Source organism: Staurois parvus, unplaced genomic scaffold (genome assembly GCF_062004578.1).
Source record: "Staurois parvus isolate SC_StPar_1 unplaced genomic scaffold, SC_StPar_1.0 ptg000009l, whole genome shotgun sequence".
NCBI classification, from domain to species: Eukaryota; Metazoa; Chordata; class Amphibia; order Anura; family Ranidae; genus Staurois; species Staurois parvus.
In genome coordinates, this window is record NW_028317805.1 from 6,838,446 (window position 1) to 6,858,758 (window position 20,313).

The 20,313-nt window shown below is 41.2% G+C and overlaps 1 protein-coding gene across 3 annotated transcripts in view; it reads right to left on the reverse strand.

Moving 5' to 3' along the window:
• Positions 1 to 20,313, reverse strand: part of MGMT (O-6-methylguanine-DNA methyltransferase) — a 625,576-nt gene that overhangs the window by 157,231 nt on the left and 448,032 nt on the right. For all 3 annotated transcript variants that reach the window (XM_089669522.1, XM_089669514.1, XM_089669506.1), the window contains one exon: positions 10,666 to 10,826. In XM_089669522.1, the coding sequence (XP_089525648.1) occupies positions 10,666 to 10,826 (161 nt within the window). The remainder of the gene's footprint in view (positions 1 to 10,665; positions 10,827 to 20,313) is intronic.

The following is a 20,313-nucleotide window of genomic DNA, read 5'->3' on the forward strand; positions in this document are numbered from 1 at the left end:
GATCCTTAATCGAAAAAGTTGCCACATGTCACTGCATATCGCTGCTCTTTTAAATGCTGGGCCTTATGACCTCAGAATTTTTTTTCTATCATGTTTCCAAGGGAAAATTAGAAGATTAGGGAGAGGTGGCTGCTATAGCAGTATGTGTCATGTAGCAGGCGTGTTCACCCATGAAAGCCTATGTCCTCTATTTAATAGGGCAATCACAATATGCAAAGACTCATTTTTGTTTTTCTACTGTTTATCTGGTACCATGACACAGATATTGTATAGAAGTAGGCAGAAGGTACATTAGGTATGACCGGCTCAAGATATTCAGCAGTTTACAACCAGCCTCTTCATAACTACCTGTTTCCTTCATGGACACATCTGCACCAAGGTGTCGCCCAGTAAATTCTGGGTAGGATTCTCACCAACCTACCTTCATGTCAGATGATGCATGGCAAAAAGGGAACATTGAGATTGAACGTTTCTATTCTCTTCTGTTGAGTACCATTAGTGAAGTTTAAAAGGGAACATTAACATTATTACAATATGCATCCACTGCTGCTCTGTGGACAGTGCAAACTGTGACTTTGCAGAGACTAGGTACAGTAAAGCTGTCAAAGCGCACAGCCAATCATAGATGCCTATGCCCCACCCTACAACTGCATGTATACAATGGTTGTGTATATGTGTGACTGCGGGGTGGGGAATGACTCCGTTGCTTATGACTGACCATTTGGAAACTCGGGCACTGCCCGAGGGCCCGGGGTCAGTAGGGGGCCCCATGAGATGCCCCTGGTACCTTTTTCATAGGCTTTTTTGAGTTTGGGCAAGGACACAGGGGCCCCATGATCCCCTATTGCCCAGGGGCCCCATGAGTTGTCAGTCCGCCCCTGTGATTGCCTGTTTGTTTTGACAGCTTCCTGGTGGAACAGCTCAGGCAGGTTCTGTCTCATGTTCTGAGCTCATCCTTGATGTAAAGGAATAAGAAATATTGGAAAATGTCAGTTGGTTTTTTTTCTTAAAGTGCAAGTTCTTAAACTGTCACCTTTATCCCTTCTACACAATATAGTGATAAAAGTGACACAGAATGCAGCCAGTGGAACTCCAAACCTGTATACTCAGCAGGTAAGCAAAGATGAGGCTGACAACCTTTTAGCGTATACCTTTAGGCTCCATGCACACTAGATGCTAAAAAAAAAAAAGATGGAAAAACCCTGGATAAAAACACTCAATATTAGCATTTTCCCAGAATTTTTCGGACATCTAGCCATGTAGCTGGTTGTTAAGAAGCGAGCCAGCAAGTGGGCCACCTGTGTCCTTAACAACCGACAACTCACATCTCTGGGTGGCTCCAACCCTTGGTTTATTTAGCGGCGGGAGGTGGCAGAGCTGGCAGATGGCGGGAGACAATGTTGGATGTAGAGCACTTTTTTTCATCGTGATTGACATTGGTTGGGGACACTGTTTTTTTTTTTTTGTTTAATAAAAAGACTTGTCAAAAGCCGTCTCTGTGTTTTTATTTACTTATGACACTTTTTTGGTAAATGAGTAGGGGTAAAATGTACCCCATACTCTTTCACATGGGGGGTGTGGATGGGATCTGGGAGCCCCCTTGTTGAAGGGGCTTTAAGAGTCTAATAAGCCCCCACCCGCAGACCTCGACAACCACCACCCGGGGTTGTGGGGAAGAGGCCTTTGTCCCCAGCAACATGGGGACAAGGTGCTTTGAGGGGGGAGTTCCCCTACCCCAAAGCTCCTATCCATGTTGAAGACATGTGGCCTAGTAAGGTTCTGGAGGGGGTGCTCGCTTGTTCCCCCCTTTCCTGGCCTCCCAGGCTGAATGCTAGGACAGGGGTCTGCTATGGATCTGGGGGTCCCCATGTCTTTTTTAAAAAACACTTTGGCGTGGGGTTCCCATTAAAATCCATACCAGACCCAAAGGACCTGATATGGATAGGGGTACCCCCACACTGTTTTTTTCTCAAGTAATTGCGGTAATTCTCTTGTTTACATTCAGGTGTCAACAGGGAACTCCGCTGGCAGGTGATGAGCCATCTGTTGTTAAAGACATGGCGGCTGGCTTGCCGATGCACTCGTGCTGTGGACACAGTCTAAGAAGAAAACTCCGGAAACTATCTCTTAGCAGCTGTTAGCAGTGTTGAGTGGAGTTTAGGAGCATTCAGCATTTTTTTCTGCCAGCAAATTGCTCCCAAAAACGTAGAAAAAAAGTTTTTTTTCTATTAGAAGCTGAAGCTTCAAAAACACTTTCAGACTAAAATTGTATGTATGTACACACAGGATAACTCTGTTTCTAGAAGCAGAAACAAAAATACTCAAAAGTTGCTGCAAGGAGTTTCTAAGCTCGAGTTCATGGAGCCTTATCTCACACTTGTGTTACCATCATGGCTGAGCACTGTTTAATCATTTTAATATTCCTTTTTGACCTGAACTGAAGCTTTTGGATTTCTAGAAACCACAGTGGCATAGGTGGTTTTAGTTCAACATTTAGGTGAGTATAGTGTATTATATATGTAAACATCATTTTCACCTTCTCTTTGTATTTGTGATGGGTAGCTGCAAATTTGGGGTTTAATATGTATTATTTTTATAGACTGAGTCTTTCCCATTGGGGTTAGAGTGTGGGCCCTGCTATATTTCCCCCACACCTGCACATGGGGGATACCCATTTCCTGCATTTCTGGATGACCTACTGGGCGCTCTTCTGATCTTATCCTATTTTTGGTGTCTTTGGAGCTAGGAGCATCTTCATACAGATTGTCTGTATGTATCAAGTTCTGTCACAGTTCAAACTGATTGTGCATGTGTTGTAAATGCTGTTTGTTTATATGTTCTCTTTTGTATGCTTTATCTGCAGTTAGTAGTCTTGACCCTCCTGAGGAAGCAGGCATAATATCCTGCGAAACATCCAGAGGAATTATTATCTACAGCTGAACAGAATCTGACTCAAGTCAACACTTCAGGACTATTGCAATACAATGTAGGATCAAACTACTGTGTATGACTAATTGTTGCGATGAGCTCTTTTATTTTCATTGTTTTTATTAATAAAGATTGCAAAGGAGGTTATATACCTCTTTTTTTTTTTATAACAGTGTGATACTTTTTGGGCCACCTCAAAAGTCCAAGGGTAATACCTCTTTCTCTCCACATATCATGGAGCCTTATAGACAAGCCAGCAAAGGCAGATTCCATACTTCTATTCTATGTTCTCCTAAACTGGAAGATACTAGCAGTGCAAAGCAGTGATACAGGCCAGTGCACAGTCTATCATCAAAGTACTCACGGTATATCATACCTTTACCTCATTCTCTAATTCACAGATAACAAGACATCCAAGAAGTGTAAGGAAGAAGTAGAGTATTATGAAAAGTGTTTCGAAACCTAAAAATTCAGAAAATAATAGCTTGCCTTCCACTTGTTCCAGGGCTTCCTCTTTTCACCTGGTGATCCTGCCAGATCCTTGACTTTGTATCCTAGGCTTCCAAAGCAGAAGCAGCATTTTTACCCTAGTTACACACTTCCTGTGGACTCCAAACTGACATGTTGATGCACAACACATCAGCACATATAGCCTGGAGTCCACAGGGAAAAAGGCATCATGGACTGGCAAGCACATCGAAGAGAGGCATGCAACCACATGTACAATACTAGTGCAGAAAGCTGAAGCGACCAAGCAGAGGGGGTTAGATGGGCACAGCGCATCATGGACTTCAAGAGCGCAAATGACAAGTATTGAAAAAAAATAAATAAAATATATATATATATAATAATACATACACACACATATATATATATATACACACACACCAACAGTTTACACACAGTTTTAAATTGAACCAGAAATGTTCACACAATGGTATAATTACACTTAAGTATTTGGTGTTTATGCACATCACAACTGCCTTCATCAGGATGCCTATGTAAATGTATTTACTAAGATTCATCCATGCACAGCAGAGACCATTAACAGAGATATCAGCACTTGGCTGATGCTGTGTGGATGCAGATAAATAGCTTATCATATATACTTCAGAAATCATTATTCCAGCTGAAGGATGCAAACAAAGGGCAAAGTGCTGACCACAGCAAGGTAATCATAGTAAGTGTGAAAATGACAAGGCAATTTGTCTATGGTGTCATGTTCTCTTTTTTAAAGATGGATTTGACTGCAAAACTAAAGACACTGAGCATGTGGATATTTTATCCTGACATGGAGTATGCCAATAACTCCTGATTTCCAACACTTCCTACATACGCAGCAAGGAATGATGAAGAAGCAACTCTAGTTATACTAAGCATATAGAGGCAACAGAATTGTAAATGAGAACATCCGTTGTAATAGGGATTCTATAACAGAGATATCTAAACATAGCTGAAACCACATGCTAAATTGTGTAAGAAAGCTCTGTTGGGGAACATGTAAATTCTACTAGGAGCCTCACTACTTGACCCCTTAAAATGGTATAGAAGAACATATAAATAGATTGAAGTATGAAAGGCCTACCAGTAAATCCATTTTATGTTAATTATGTAACAGGGATGACGATGTTCCACTGTAACAGGTAACAGAAGCAGGCAAAATGCATAATGGTTCTTAAAGTCTAATGATATTTCTCTCTTGACTCAAATTTGCTGGATTTATAGCAGCCTTTATTCCAAATAAGGTTCTGTGGAACCCAAGGGTTTCTTCAGTGTTTTCTAGAGGTTCTTGAGCAGTGAGCAATGACAGATGGATTTCTCCTGCCTAGCGGTTCCTGCATAGTTCTAGTATCAAGGTCACTCTGCAGGGCCAATGACATAGGATAAATTGAGCATCTTGGAGTTAACTGATACCGACCGGCCAATGACATAGGATAAATTGAGCCTCTTGGAGTTAACTGATACCGACCACTAGTGAAAGGGGGCATTCTTCCTACTGACCACCTGTGTAATGGCGCATTGTTCCCACTGAATTCCAGCGTAATAGTCATTCCTCCCACTGACAACGTATTGGTAAATTTTTCCTACTTACAATCAGTGTAATTGAGCATTCTTCCCACTGACAACAAATGTAAGAGGCATTCTTTCCACTGATGACCAATGTAAGGGGCATTCCACTGATGACCAATGTAAGGGGGTATTCTTTCCAGTGACTGCTAGTGTTAACAGTGCATTCTTTCCACAATCAGTGGGACTCTCTCCCGCTAACCACGAATGTAAGATGGCCCTCTCTCCTGCTAGCCACCACTGTAAGGTGACCCTCTTTCCTGCTAACAATAGTTTAGGTAGGGTCCTATATCTAACTACCCACCAATATAAGGGATCCCCTTTCCTGCTAACCACCAATGTAAGGTGGCAGTTCTCTACGAACAACAGAGACACTACAATTTGCATTGGCTACATTACTTTCCTGGCCATTGTTCATAATTTCATGATTATTACTGACCAAGACTCACATCAAAGACATGAACCTAAGCATGCTTTTGTTATCCTTATGGTCTTTCCATTCTCCTAAGTTCAAATGAAATACTGTATCACAGTACCATTATTATTTGATAACAGCACAAATTGCTTGCCTTTATGTCAGTGTGACAATTTTTTGAAGGCCAAGCACACCCAAAACTGAAACATGTGTTTTGGATATGTTTATCCCTTAACAAATATTGCCGATCGGCATAAATCAAGCAAGTTATACTGTTATCAGATTAATAAAGTCACCATCCTGCCCCATGTATGATCAAAGTGTCACAGTTTCCTACAATGTTTCTGGCTGCAAACACAAACTTACCAGTTTACCAATCCTACTTCATATTTTAATTATTACAGGATGTTAATATCATCATCAGCAGCATCATTATGTGAAAAATATTTTTTTCCTTTGCAGACTGTGGTGTAAACCAGTGTCTGCTGTCACTGTATTGTGCCCTGCCACGGTGTGGAAAGGGCTGTGAATCACCCAGGATTTTCATCCAGGCAGGTAGACGGTCTCTGGGGTGCTGGTCTCATTCAGAGAAAACTGGTTTTCATTTCCGTCAGCTGTTGGTAAAACTCAGTTTGGAACCTAGAGTCTGGAGACGTCTTGGGAGGGATGAAGTCTCAAATCCTGGGTCCAGGTTTTGTGAACAACCAGCACACTAATTGTTCATGTGTGCAGTGTTTTTTATTAAAGACATAACTAGGGTTTAGGCCTCCACCATGGCAGACAGCGGAGGTCTCTGCCCAGGAGTCAGGGGGCTCCACCTAGGAGAGAGGTAGAAGCCACTGCAGCAAGGAGCTGCTAGGAACAGGGACTGAGTTTGAGAAGACTGTTTGGAGGAGACATACAAAGGCCCAAGGTTAACACAAGAGGAGGAACGCTCCAAACATAACGTGATTTTCCAGAACTTTATCCTTAATGCACTACCAATTGAAGCTGGTTCTCACACTGCATACTAAAGAAAGCCTCCTGCATCTTGCCAATAATGGTGATTTGAACGGGAAACTGTCACATTCTGCTAACAATTGTAAATAGCACATGCTGTATGCAATGTATACACAGGTCTCCACTAGCACTGAGTTGGAGCTGAATTCACACCCCTGCATTTCCACAAGCCATCTTTTCATACCCAGAAACCAACCAAAAGGCCACCATTGTTAGCTAGGTTCACAAAACACTGTGGTTTCTCTTTGTGTGCCATCTTGAGACTCGCACATTTTTTCTCAGTAATTTCAACTTAATTTTGTGAGTGCGTAAAAAAATATGCAAAAGTAATTGCAAGCACAGCTAGCTGTGACTCTTTGGGGTTTATTTACTAAAGCTGGAGAGTCCAAAATCAGACTCCCTTCTGCATAGAAACCAATCAGCTTCCAGGTTTCATTGCCAAAGCTTCATTGAACAAGCTGAGGTTAGAAGCTGATTGGTTTCTATGCAGAAGGGAGTCTGATTTTGGACTCTCCAGCTTTAGTAAATAAACCCCTTTGTGTATGAATTTGTATGATCTGTGACACATGACTGTGGAAAATGTTTTGTGACCACAAATAGTGGTTAATGATATAACAAGTGGCAATGGAGGTTATATGGCTCACTAGGGCTGCTGAAATCAGAGGACCCATAGCAAGTGGCAGATAAGAAAATAACTGTCTATAGATGAGCTCATAAAACTCATTCCATTTGGGATATCATCATTTACAAGATGCATCTGATGAGAAACCACATGACCCATTGTAAGTCAAAGTTAAAATCACATGACCTGTGCCATTCCTTCGCTACTGAGATGTGCCAGTTAATATTCCAATATAACTGTGCTTTAAGTGTTATAATTAAGATACGTTTAATTTGAGTGTATGGTTTAACCTTCAGCATACTTCAACTCCTAAACTGCATTTTCAATAATGAAAGTAAACAGTAGCCACCTGATCAACTGCCTAATGTAATGCGACTCTCACCAACTGTGTTTACTAAGCTGTCTAATTGTCCATTAGTGAGCCTCATACATTATATTCAGAACAAAGAAAAGACAGGTTTAACTCATTTACTCAGTTCACACTCCATTCACTGCATACTTATTGACTATATAGAGCCAGGGGAGACACTTCGCAATCACCAATAATAACCAATAATTGGCCTATCAACTGATCGTGAAAGCTGATGACATCAGAGGTTAAATGATATCACAGGTCCAACATGCCTAAAAACAAATGCTACTTTAGAAGAAGAGAAAGTGGAAAGATACACAGCAGTACTTCTCTATATACCCTATATAGTATTACTGCAAAGTAATATGTAGGCGCCTTACACAATTAATAACAGGAAAAAAAGGTAAAACTATGAATATGGAGGCAATGAGCCCAGTGATGTAGGTAGATTTGTACAGACATCAAAGTACATACTTACACTGGATTTAATGTATACATGTAAAAATCGGATGAAGTCGTATAAAACAGTAACTGGATTGGCTGGAGCACGTTGAATGAGATCTACTGTAAGAAGGTTGCAACGCTGATCCCACACATTATAATGTCTATGTTCAATCAGTTCTCTTTTATTTCTAGATAATTTATTTTTGTACCATTATACCTAAACTTAGCAAATTATAGAAAAAAAAATAGCAGTGTGGATGATCACTTTTGAAAGAGAAGAAGGTGGCAAAGTGGCTTAGGTCAAGACAGACATATCCGCTTTTAGGTGCCTATGTGTCTAGGTGTTTTCAAATGAAAGCTTAGATTAGTGTTTTTGCACCTTGTTCTGACACAGCATGCAAAACACAGTTACACTGAGTGGTACCCCTACAACAGAGATAGCTCAAGCAGAGCAATCTCACTTCTGTCTTTATTACTGATTACAATGCTCTCACACATCAACAGAACATTGCAATACACCTAAGGCCTCTTTCACATGGATGTCCGAATCGGGTCCACCTGCCCTTTTTTTCAGGCAGACCCGATCGGAACCTCCAATCTCCTCTATGGAGCAGCAGGTGTAAACGGACATGTGCCCGTTTACACCCACCGACATCCAATCCAATCCGATCAGACACGCAAAAAAGGGATGGATGGGGATCCAATTCCCCTTCCGTCCATCGGATTGGATGGAAACAGACAAGCGGTCCATTTTCATCCGACCGCCCATTGAGGAGAGCAAGCTGCAGCAGCAGAGCGGACACAGACCTGTCATTCGCTTGCTCAGCGGAGATAAGCGGAGTCTGTCCATGTGAAAGGACCCTATGGAAAATGGCTCCCCTGGTAGAGTGCATTATTTGGGGTACAATATTGCCCAACTAAAGAGGAAAAAGATTTGGGGGTACTTATTTAAAAAGATTGCAAAATAAGAAGTGTGGCCAGGAAGTTGGAAAAGCAAATAGAAGTCTAGGATGCATCACTAGAGGGGTCACCAGCAGGAGGAAGGAGGTCCTGATTCCACTATTTGGATCTTTAACCACTTAAGGACCGCCCTATAGCAGATATACTGCTACAGGGTGGGACCTGTGCACAAAATCATGTATATATACATGATTTTGCATTTCAAGGTTGGGGGCGCGCTGCTGTTCGCGGCCGCAGATGTAAATCACCAGGCGCCTGCCGGTAATTACCTGCAGGCGCCCAGTGATTACCGAGCATCTCCGGATGGTAGGAAGATTGTATTGTTTTGTTTACAAGCAATCTTCCTCCCTGTTGGCTCGAGCACACTGCTGTATTTTCAATATGAAGCCAAGATCAAGAACACGGGGAAATGACCTCAAGCTAGCAGGAGGAAAGTTTAAAACTAATCTCAGAAAGTATTATTTTACCAAAAGAGTGGTTGATGATTGGAATAGACTTCCAGCAGAGGTAGTCAGTCAAATGTAAGTAGATTCAAACATGCTTATGACAAACATAGATCTACAATATAAAAGTATAAACAGTATAAATATTATATATATGGATTCAACGATCCGCTTGGTGTTTTTTCTGTTGTCACTCATCTATGCTTCTATTTCACGTTGTGAGTAAATAAAAATGACAAAATTGACTTCTTCAAAGCAACAAATTAGCAATAACAGTTGGGATCCTAGTGTGAAATTCACCTTATGTCACCTTACAGCCTCATTGGCTGTTCCCTTATTTCCCTTCCCTGTGACACCCATAGTAGAAATGAGGGGTTAAGGTCTCAATATGATAGGAAAGCACAGATATCAATAGACACCGTCAGAAGGTCTAAGCCTTCCTCACTCTACTATAAATATGTGTTTAAGGCCCATTGGAATGATTTCTCATTGCCCTGAAAAAAGCAAACAAAAAGGAAACCAGAAAGAGCATAGATGGCAATAAAAGGTTGAAAGAGGTTCTCACCCTTCTCAGCTTTATCCAAAACGAAGTTAAATGTTCAGGCTGGAGATGTGCTTTAAAGGATAAGTTCACCTTCAGGAACATGTTCTCGCTCCTGCAGCAGCTCAGTGACCCAAGCCCTCTGTGTTACAGCAGTACAGGGAGACGTTCCCCCTACCAGCTGTCACGTTTTTGAAAAGAGCCCCGCACAGCGACGACATTCATCCACAGAGTTCTGTGAATTAATCAATTACAAGTACCGACATCCTTAGCGGATGAACTACCATGCCACTGTTGAGTGGTGTGGTAGTTCATTGTTTCCACCTGTCAGTTTGAAACTGCCTGCCTGTACAAAGTACAAACAAAACAGCTTACACTGACAGACTGCAGGAGCCCTGCATGGCACCAGTGATCTGCTGATCGCTGGTACAATGCTTTCCAGGCTCCTAAAAACAAATAGTAAATGCACATTTATTTACCTGCAATAAAATGTGCATTTGTTATTTTTAACAATGAACTTATCCTTTAATGAGAAAGCAAGAGAAAAAAAAAATAGTGCAGAACAATAGAATTAGTGACTTTATGCATTCAATCTTATCTTCCCATTTTCAAACTTTTTTTTTTGCCATCTGAAGTCAAAAGTTGAACAGCTTTGTTTCAGCACTTCAAGCCAAGAATTATTACAACTTGTGCCAAAACCAATACAAGCCCTTGGAGGAGATGGAGATTACTGAAACCCCTTGTAGCTAACTAGCTAGCTGCGCTGAGCACTGATTTACAGTAGATATTTAAGATTGACCAGGTTGGTGCTGCCAGAATAGAATGTTAAGCCAGCATTACTTAAGACAAAACAACGACAACATCATCAAAGAGCAGCATGTAGAGTTACATTACCTTTGTGGAAGACAGGATGGTGGAAAGGCGGGATGGGGAGCTGTTCTGTCAGCCAGGGCTTGCAGAAGTAGGCTTGCAGCCAGTTTGTGCACTGTTCCAGTGGTGCAAACATTTCCTGAGGGCCTTCGCATACCTTGAACGATGCAGAGGCGTCCTTATCCCTGAGAACAACAGAACATTAATGTGTTTTCCTTCCAACCATGTTACTTTCCTGAAATAAATTAGCAAGTAAAACAAGCCAATATCAATGAGAAACATGCGCCCCCTTTTTAGAAACACTTGCATTCGTAAGGTTATTTGCAATGAAAGGAAGTTATTAGCCAGAGATTTTAGACCTATCGGTTACATTTCTTTACTGCCATGAAAAATGAACAAAAAAAACAAAAACAAAGGATAGCATCTCCAAACACAAATATAAAGATAAAATATGTTGAGATGATATACAGTATTAACATTTAAGGCTCATTCACATCTAAAGTGTCAGTAAATCCTAAAAAAATTAAAACCTTTATAGCAATTTCTGTGATCTCTCTGTGTCCTTCGTATATTTATTAAAGCTTTCCTTTGGTGATCCTGCCGGTCACTAGTGCCTTCTCTTTCTTGGAGGCAATGATCTGTGGACTTCATAGACCCTCTGCAGTGCTGTCACCACAGTGCACGTTCCTCTACTGCTTTGTAAGTAAGCAATGTCTAGTGTCTACTCATGGCTTACTGTGGTGATTTATTACTCTTGTGAGCATGATTCAGGTTAGGTGAGGCTGCATGGTCCTGTCAGTTCATCATCTGATCCACCCTGTAGGCAGCAATGCCAATGGGGCAGATAAGATTCTTGAGAGACAGCTTCACTCCACTCTGCATGGCCCTGGGTGGAGGAGGGCCTGAAAGAACAGAAACAATGTCGCCAGGACTTGTGATGTGTTGCGGGCTTAGCCTCAACAAGGGTGAAGGTGAAAAGAAGACTGCAGTCAGGTGACCTAGAATTTAAAGAATAACATAATTTAAAGATGTAAAAAGTTTCAAAAATACCTTAACTGCTGGTAGTGCACTCTATTATTTAGATATGGGCATTAAGCCTGGGTTTACAACCACTTTATGTGTTCTTGTGTGTTGCGTTGACAGACATGGGAGTTGGTTTACTAACGGCAAACAGACTGTGCACTCTGCAAGAGCAATTGCTCCAGAGCTTAGTGAATGAGGTAAAGATTCATTTTGCAAAGAATACCCAATCATGTGCAAAGAAAATAGAAAAAATAGCATTTTTGCTTGCACATGATTGGATGATGGAAGTCAGCAAAGCATCTGTTCATTTACTAAGCGCTAGAGCAACTGCTCTTGCAGAATGCAACTGCACTTTGCAAAATGCACAGTTTATTTACCATTAGTAAATCAACCCCATTGTGTCATGTGTTGATGTGCATTAAGACAGCATATTTATTTTGATATATAAACTAGACAAAAAAAAACAGACCTGCAGCATCTTTCCGACGTAGCGTGCCCTGTCTTGCAATGCATACGCATAGGTGTTGTGTTGTCTCAGTGGAGTTGATTCACTAAAACTGAGGAGTGCAAAATCTAGTGCAGCTCTGCATAGAAACCAATCAGCGACCAGGATTTATTGTTAAAGCTTCATTGAATAAGTTGAAGGCGGAAGCTGATTGGCTACCATGCACAGCCGCACCAGATTTTACACTCTCTAGTTTTAGTAAATGAATCCCACTGTGTTGGTGTGCCATAACTGACACCGCAAGGCACTCACATAATGTGTGTTGTTGTAAAGCACACATTACTGCAATGCACTGCATTAGAAAAGTGTGTTTCAGATGTTAATGGTAATTATCTCTAATTAGGCTTTCAGACACAACCAACCAGAGAAGATACAAGAAAAATCAGCTAGAAAATAAGCCACAATCTTTCCGGAAAACTATAGTATCCGTCCTTCAAGTTCAGCAACCATCAGCAAACCATCAATAACAACGCCTAACTGTTCTGACTGATCAAAACTGTTTAAAGATAAACTGCCTTCCTAGAAATGTGAAGGTTTACTGACCACTTTAACTGTATATCCTAAGTGCCCAACATTTTAGCAGAAGACTTATTTCACCTACTGCTGTCCTTTAGACTTTAAAAATAGGATGTATTTTGAGTTTGGTGGGACAGAGAACTATTTTGCAGAATGAGCTGCCATTTAATTTATAATTCAGCTTCCTTTTGCCAACAATGAACGTTTCAAAGTGTGTTCCAAATACAATTGAAAATTAGCTTTTTGTCCAGGGAACCTCAAATTCACCAAATACAGGCTTTTTGCTGTTTTCAGAGAATGAGATTGGTGAAGCAGGTTGAAGAAACAGGAAGTCACAGCAGATCTTCTGGAAGTAGACTTTCAGTAACCCCGTGAGGTCTTCTCTAGAATATGAATGCCGTGGATTTCAGAAAACTTATATAAAGGTAAATCAGGTGAACTTTGTCATTTTAGCTAAGCTTCAGTGTTTTCTGTATGACAGCATTGTAATGTTTTCACTTGTTACCTGTAATTATTCTTTTCTTTTTCCTATCCATCATAGTCAATAAAATTATTTCTTTTTATTTTCTAATTGCTTGTAAACCAGCACCATGGCTCAGAGTAAAGCTACAAATACATAATTTTCGACACTTCAAATGTATGAGATTCAGTAACAACTAGTTAACTAATACTAATGTACTCACTGGATTTCTACCACTGTATTTTCCTAATCAACATTCTTTATGCTAAAGGATGTTTTATTCTTGTCCCTGTGTGACTTAATTTGGTATTTTGAATTTCCTGTCTGTGTTTTTATAGACAGAAGTGTGAACTCCACAGAGGATCCAGTTTTGGCCATACTGCCACCAGGAAAGGGAACATCCAGCATGATTAACATATTTAATTGGCTGCCTCTACAGAGACTTGCATCCCAAAATGTTTCTGCAGCAACAGACTGGCAAATACAGTTGGCCTTTAAAAAGATACACTGGGCATTAACAAACTGGCCTCCTATGACCTTGGGGTGACTTGCACACAATGGATGATGAAAAGTAATACACACAGATCTTCTTATTGTATATTTTGCAGTAACTGGAGAATATGTTTTAATTCCCCTGCAATCTCTGCTTCAAGGGAAGTAAAACAAACAAAATAAAGTGTAAACTGCAGCAATACACAAACATTCAGAAATGCCCATTTAAAGGGCCAGTCTATACAAATGTATGGTGTATATATATCTCCAGCTGCTCCTTTTTTTGTTTGGATACAGTAGGGAAGCGTTAACACCTTTCAGTTTATTTTTTGTGCTCTTTATCCCTTCATTCTTATTCCAGAAATACAATTGGATATAAGAGAAAATCTTTATAAAATGCGGAAAATTTCCCTAGTTCACATTATGCAGGTTGGTTGCGGGTGTGGGAATTGCTGTTCTCGCACCTACAACCACCCATAGCCAAATTTTGCTGCTCTTATGAGATGCGCGAGGTTGCCATTCATTCAGAATGGCACCCCCATGCATCCCAACCTGCAGATTGCGGTTTCCCTGCAGCCATTTTTTTAAAAGGGTTGCATGCACTTTTTTGGTGCAAGAAACGTGGGCACAGCAAATGAATGGCCTGCCATGCCCGAGCAAATGCGTGCCGCCTGAACTGCAATAGTAACAGATGTCTTCAGTAAGCAGGATCTTCCCTCAACTCTTGTTCTGGTGAAACCTTTAATATTTTGGATTTCCATTCATTTTCTATCTGGGTAACAATGACCACCAGGGTGAACCTCTCCTGTGGGGAGAAAGACTGCAAAACACTACTTGGCAGGAGTTTTAATCCATCCGTCCTAATATTAAATAAAATGTTTTGGCCATACAAACATTTTAAATGTATGGATACTGAAGGATTGTAATAAAACTATCATATTTACTAACTATAGCAGGATGTGGTAACGTGGGTGTAGAATTCTTGCCAATGGATTCCGAAGAAGTATACTGTAAGTCAGAATATTATTTCTTTAGCATCAATCCAAAATGTAAAATATAATTTTCAAAGCATTTTTCATACATATTCTAAATACTGACCTTAAAAGTCTATGTACACAAAGCATTAGGAAGGCCTTTCACAGTGCTGCTGCTCAGAATTGCAGCATTTGGTTACATGATTATTGCTGCATGACCTGACTCTCATGCTTAACTAGAAGTTGATGGAGCTCCAGAGAGCTCAAAGAGGGTGGCACTGGAACCAGGGAACATACTGACCTGGATTATCAGAGGCTCAGATTCAGGGTCATTCACAAGATATATATACTGGCAATAGTAGCGATTAAGACAATGGTTACATGCACTGTCTTTAAATATGTGTCAATGCAAAATGTAATGTCTGACTCTAAACATTTAGCACAGTTTCAGTGTTTTTTACATAGAGAGCTATAGCAGTAATTTGTTAATGTCAAAGCCATTTTTGGAAGTAGCAACATAATAAAGTGACAAGTAGATATAAAAATGACATGTCACCAGTGCCTTCCCAATGAAAATAAAGATACTGTACTCCTGAGCAAACATCCAACACTCCTGAATATTAAATATTAGCTGTTGAGACACTACTGGCACCCACCCAACAGAACACAAATTAGCAGCCAAAGTAACCACAGGAAACATACACCTTTAGGCAGGAATCTAAGCTTGCATTTTTGCTTAATGCACTATTTCATGATGGGAAACAAAATTGATTTCTCGCAAAACAATTAGTTGCAATGTACCTCAAAGAGTGTAGTGTAAGTCTGGCATTCTTTCAATGACAACAGTTGTGCTCTCTTCCAGTTCCAAGGCCTTGGTTGAGCTTCGCTGATTTCAGCTCATGCTTAAAATTAACGCATACCAGGCTCCTACATGCAGTGAAGGCAGTCGATTTCTCAGTGATTGCAATGTATACACGAAGGTGAACCCTAAAAATTGATTACGAACTAGGGACTTCACTAGTGTGTGTTTGAGGTTAGATGTTTGGTGTAGGGACATATCTGTATATTGGTCTCACAGGAGCCTGAGATGCCTGTGTTTGCAAAAGCTATCAATGACCCTTGGCCATAGCAAGCCTCATCTATAACATTCTAGGGATGTAGTTACCATAATTGTAAGATTTAAGATAATCAGCTTTCCTAGTAGGAGAGATATGTGGAGCCCATCTTCAGATTTTGCAAAGAAGTTGGAAGATGTTTACTTTACCTCTAAATATAATTTTTGTGGTCGTTGAATGCTCGCATTCAGCACTTCTGGCAGAGCAATGCATTGCCATCCAGTTATATTACTGCTACTAACCACAGTACTATTTTACGCATTTCATACAATCATACCGATTTATTACTGGCATGTAGGATATTTCATGAACCTAAAGATATTTTTAAAGATTTTCTGAAAGCAGAGAAGATACAGTGGTGTTAGAACTACCTGCCCATCCACAAACTGAAGGAATGTTAAGACTAGACAGGGTTGTCTACACCAGCAAGCCATGCTGAATGCATGACCACTGGTGAACTGGGAGGAACAATGTTGGTGCGACAATCTGACGCATTGCACTATTTACTTTTCTGTTTGATTTTTATTTCATTCAGTTGTTTACTGCAGTAGTGTTGTGATAAGGCATTTATGTTGCAACATGCTGTGCTGAAAAAATAAACTGGTGCATTGTTTTTTTCAACACACACCACTGCAATGTAGAGGTGGAAAAAAAAACCTCAATAGAAGACAAGACAAATTGCCTTTTTTTGTGTTTAGACTGTGCTGGGCAAGAAAGCACAGCACAGTCCAAATGGACTCTTACAATAACAATTTTGGTCAAAAAGTTGTAGAGGTTGAAAAGGGAAATAGATTTATTTATGGATCAAGCAGGAAACCCTCTTTAAAGCGGAGTTCCAGTCAGTTTTGTGTTTATTAAAAGTCAGCAGCTACAAAAACTGTAGCTGCTGACTCTTAATAAAACACACACTTACCTGTCCCAGGGTCCAGCGATGTGCTGACCTGTGCCGTCCCTTCTCTGCCTCTTCTTTCCTCAGCGCTGGCATCACAACTGTGGGCACCAGGCAGTGACAGCTTGCGGCTTCACAGCCGGGTGCCCACTGCGCATGCACGAGTCGCACTATGCATTCTGATTGGTCCGACAGTCTTCTGGGACCTGTGAAGGTTCCCATGAGACTGTGGGAGGAAGGAGGGGTCCGAACGTCCGGCTCACTTTGCCGCGGCGGACTGAGCCGGAAGTGGGAGCGGGTACATGTCAAAACCAGGTACCTGCTCCCCCCCCAAAAGGTGCCAAATATGGCAGTGGAGGAGGGGGAGAGGATGCAAACAAGCAGAGCTTCCACTTTTGAGTGGAACTACGCTGTAAAGCTGAACTTTTGGGGAAGTGAGCCACAACTCACTGAGCCAGAAGTGGGAGTTGGTACATGTCAAAACCAGGTAACCGTCCCCCCCCCAAAAGGTGCCAAATATGGCAGTGGAGGGGGGGGGGGGGGTAGGAGGCAAACAAGCGGAGCTTCCACTTTTGAGTATAACTTCACTCTAAAGCTGAACTTTTGGGAAAGTAATATTTGTCCTTTGCAATGAGGCTGCCCCTGCACTGCAAAGGTTAAATGTTTGTTTAGGGCTCATTTACAGTTGCTTTATCTTTAATGCACATTAAAGCACCTACCGTTTCAACATGCTTTTTTGATGTGTTCTTGGTGCTTCGGTGATGTTATTTTGATTTTTGATCTGTTTTAAAGGGGCCCAGTAGAACCCCAACTCAGTAGTACTTACACTCAGTAGATCCCTAGCTCATTAGTACCATTGTTTCACAGATCCACAGCTCATTGGTACACTTGTTCAGCAGATTCCCTGCTCAGTAGTACCTCCAGCTCAGCTGATGCCCCACTCAGTAGTAGCTCCAGCTTTGCTGATCTCCTGCTCAGTAGTAACCCCTCAGCTCTGCTGATCCCCCACTCAGTAGTAACCCCCAGCTCTGCTGATCCCCCACTCGGTAGTAACCCCCAGCTCTGCCAATACTCTGGTTTGTTGATCCTCCTCTCTCACTTCCCACTATATTGCTCCAACACTGAGAACCACGTATGACATCTGCTAGTTTCTGCTGCTCCGGTACTCCAGATCTGCTGATCCTCTGCCACTCAGTTCTCTCTCTCTGGTCTCCACACCATGTGTGCCATTTGCAGGTTGGGACCCAGACACTTTCAGAATATATATATACATGAATCTGATGTGGCTGCTGATGACATCTTTCTGGTTCGCTTGTTGGTTTTCCAGTGCATCCTGGGATTTCTCCTACCCAAGGCCAAGGATAAGGGGTTACCACCAGTCCTCCTGTACAGGGCCCAGGCCAGCAGGGGGGCTCAGGCAGCTGGGCGAATCAGATGTGGGCAGGAAGGGTGATCAGCATGGCGGGAGGGGGTAATTACTGGAACTGATACTCTGTATGGCGCTCTGCAGCAGTTGAAAGCTGCTTGCTGCTTCTCCTCTCCTGCTGGCTTTCAGCTTCTGCAGAAAGCCATACAGGTGGTCTTTTCCAGTAATTGCACCCCTGCCACACCCATCACCCCCCCTGTGCACCATTTAGGTCCTCTAGACCTAAACCAGAATCTAACCCTTGCAGTGCAGAGGCAGCCCCACTGCAAGGGAGGATTTTTACATTTCCTGGAGTTGGGCTTTAAGGAACATAATATAATGAGAAGGACGAATAACATACTGCCAACAAAATTCACGAGAATTAAATTTAATATGGCACAATCACAAAGGATCTAGACCATGGGACATAACTTTGTAATGCAGAACATGGCTCACAGCAAAATTCTATTACCCACTAAATATGAATTTCCATGCTTTAATATGTTGGCATAAGTATACTCATTGGCTCCATAACATCAACACCGCCCAGGGAGAAATGCTGCTGACTGGATGTCACAATAAGTCACATTTATTGCTATAGTTTTATGACCACTGAATATGCCCATAACAACATTGTACAATGGGTATGTTTTTCTTGGTGAAGTCAAGTTGTGCTTATACATGCTAAAACGTAAAAGAAAAATGAAAGAAATAAAATGGCGGTTGATGTATCACACGTGTTAGCACTTTAAACAGTCCACCAGTGTCTGTAAAATTCTTTTGCAGTCATTCCTTACTTTTGTCATCATCCCTCATGCTATATAACTGACCCTAAAGTGGTTGTAAACCTCAGACATGCAATCTGAACAAAGTACATATTTCTATAGCGTCTACTTGCCTCTCTCCAGTACACTAAGTGTCATTTATCTCTGCTGTCCAGATCTTCTGTTATCAGCATGAGTCACTTCTGATATGCTTTCCTGACATTAACAGCTAAAAAGGTGACAGGGGAGGGATCTCCAGCACAAAGCTTGTGATTGACAGCCTCAGCTCTGTTCATGTGTGCTGTGTGAAGGGGTGTGTGTCCCTTCCCTCCAGTCACCTCTCAAAGCTCTTGTACAGTGTGGAACTGCAGCTCCCTGTCTCCAGCTTTGTGAGTCTGTGAAAAATCCTTTCTATCCCTGAGGTTTACAATGTTGTACAAGATGGGGACTGTAGATAAACAGGTACAACTTATGCAGAAGGATTTGTTTCACCTCTGTGCATCAGCTGAGGATAGCTACTTTACTGGGTATTGATAAGGGTTTACAACCACTTTAAAGTTAACCAGAAGTCTACAAGTAAAAGTGTAATATACAGAACATTTAGAATTGTTAATTGTACATAAACAGTACCCTGAAATTTGTAATATGACCTAAAGATTGGCAATATCTCTGAAAGCGTAGATTTTTTGGCCCTGTGTTAAATTAATGCACAAGACACTGGATCTGATGATCTCTAAATGCATTGGCTAGAAAGTGCCATACTTATCACAGTGTTCATAAAGACTTTACGACAGGGGGCCAGAATGGTGTTAGACTTAAAGAGTTAGAAGAATTTAAGTTGATGGCTTGAAATAGTCAACTCCGCCATGTACTGTATTTGGATCTTGTTGGGATTTGTGTAAGATGTCCAACCTGTGTATATTATTAAGGATGTTTGGGAAGTTTTTAGCTTCCCCTTTTTTTCCAGTTTCAAAACCATTTTTAATGAAAACTCCACGATCGAATGGTAGAGAAGTATAGTTCGAGTTCTTTAGTAATATTTTTAAGGACCTGTGGGTGTTGCAGGATGCTTTCAATCAAGCATTGCAATGTTTTATTACTAGGGTTTGACCTACAGATATGGTTATGGTAGGAGAGTGGTCAGACAATGTAATGCTTCTTATAGAAGACTTCTCAAGCAGGGCATGTCTATACAGTATGTTTGAAAAGGAAGAAATCTATACATAAACAGTGTTAGTGGTTAGGTTAATAGAATGTCTAATCATCGGTATCTGGGTGAAGATGCCAGGTATTTGTCAGTTGTAAGGAATGTGAAAACTGGATCATAAACTTAGATATAGAAGGAGACTTGTTCTACCTGTAGAAGTGTCCTTGGTGGGATCAAGAGAGAATTTTAAGTCTTCATCAAGATTTTTTTCTGTGAAAGTCTTTAACATAGTTAGAGTAGATTTCATAAAACAGGGTTTATTGAAATTGGGGGCATACACTGAGGCCAGAGTTGTTTTGGGCTTTCCTATCTGTCCTTTTAA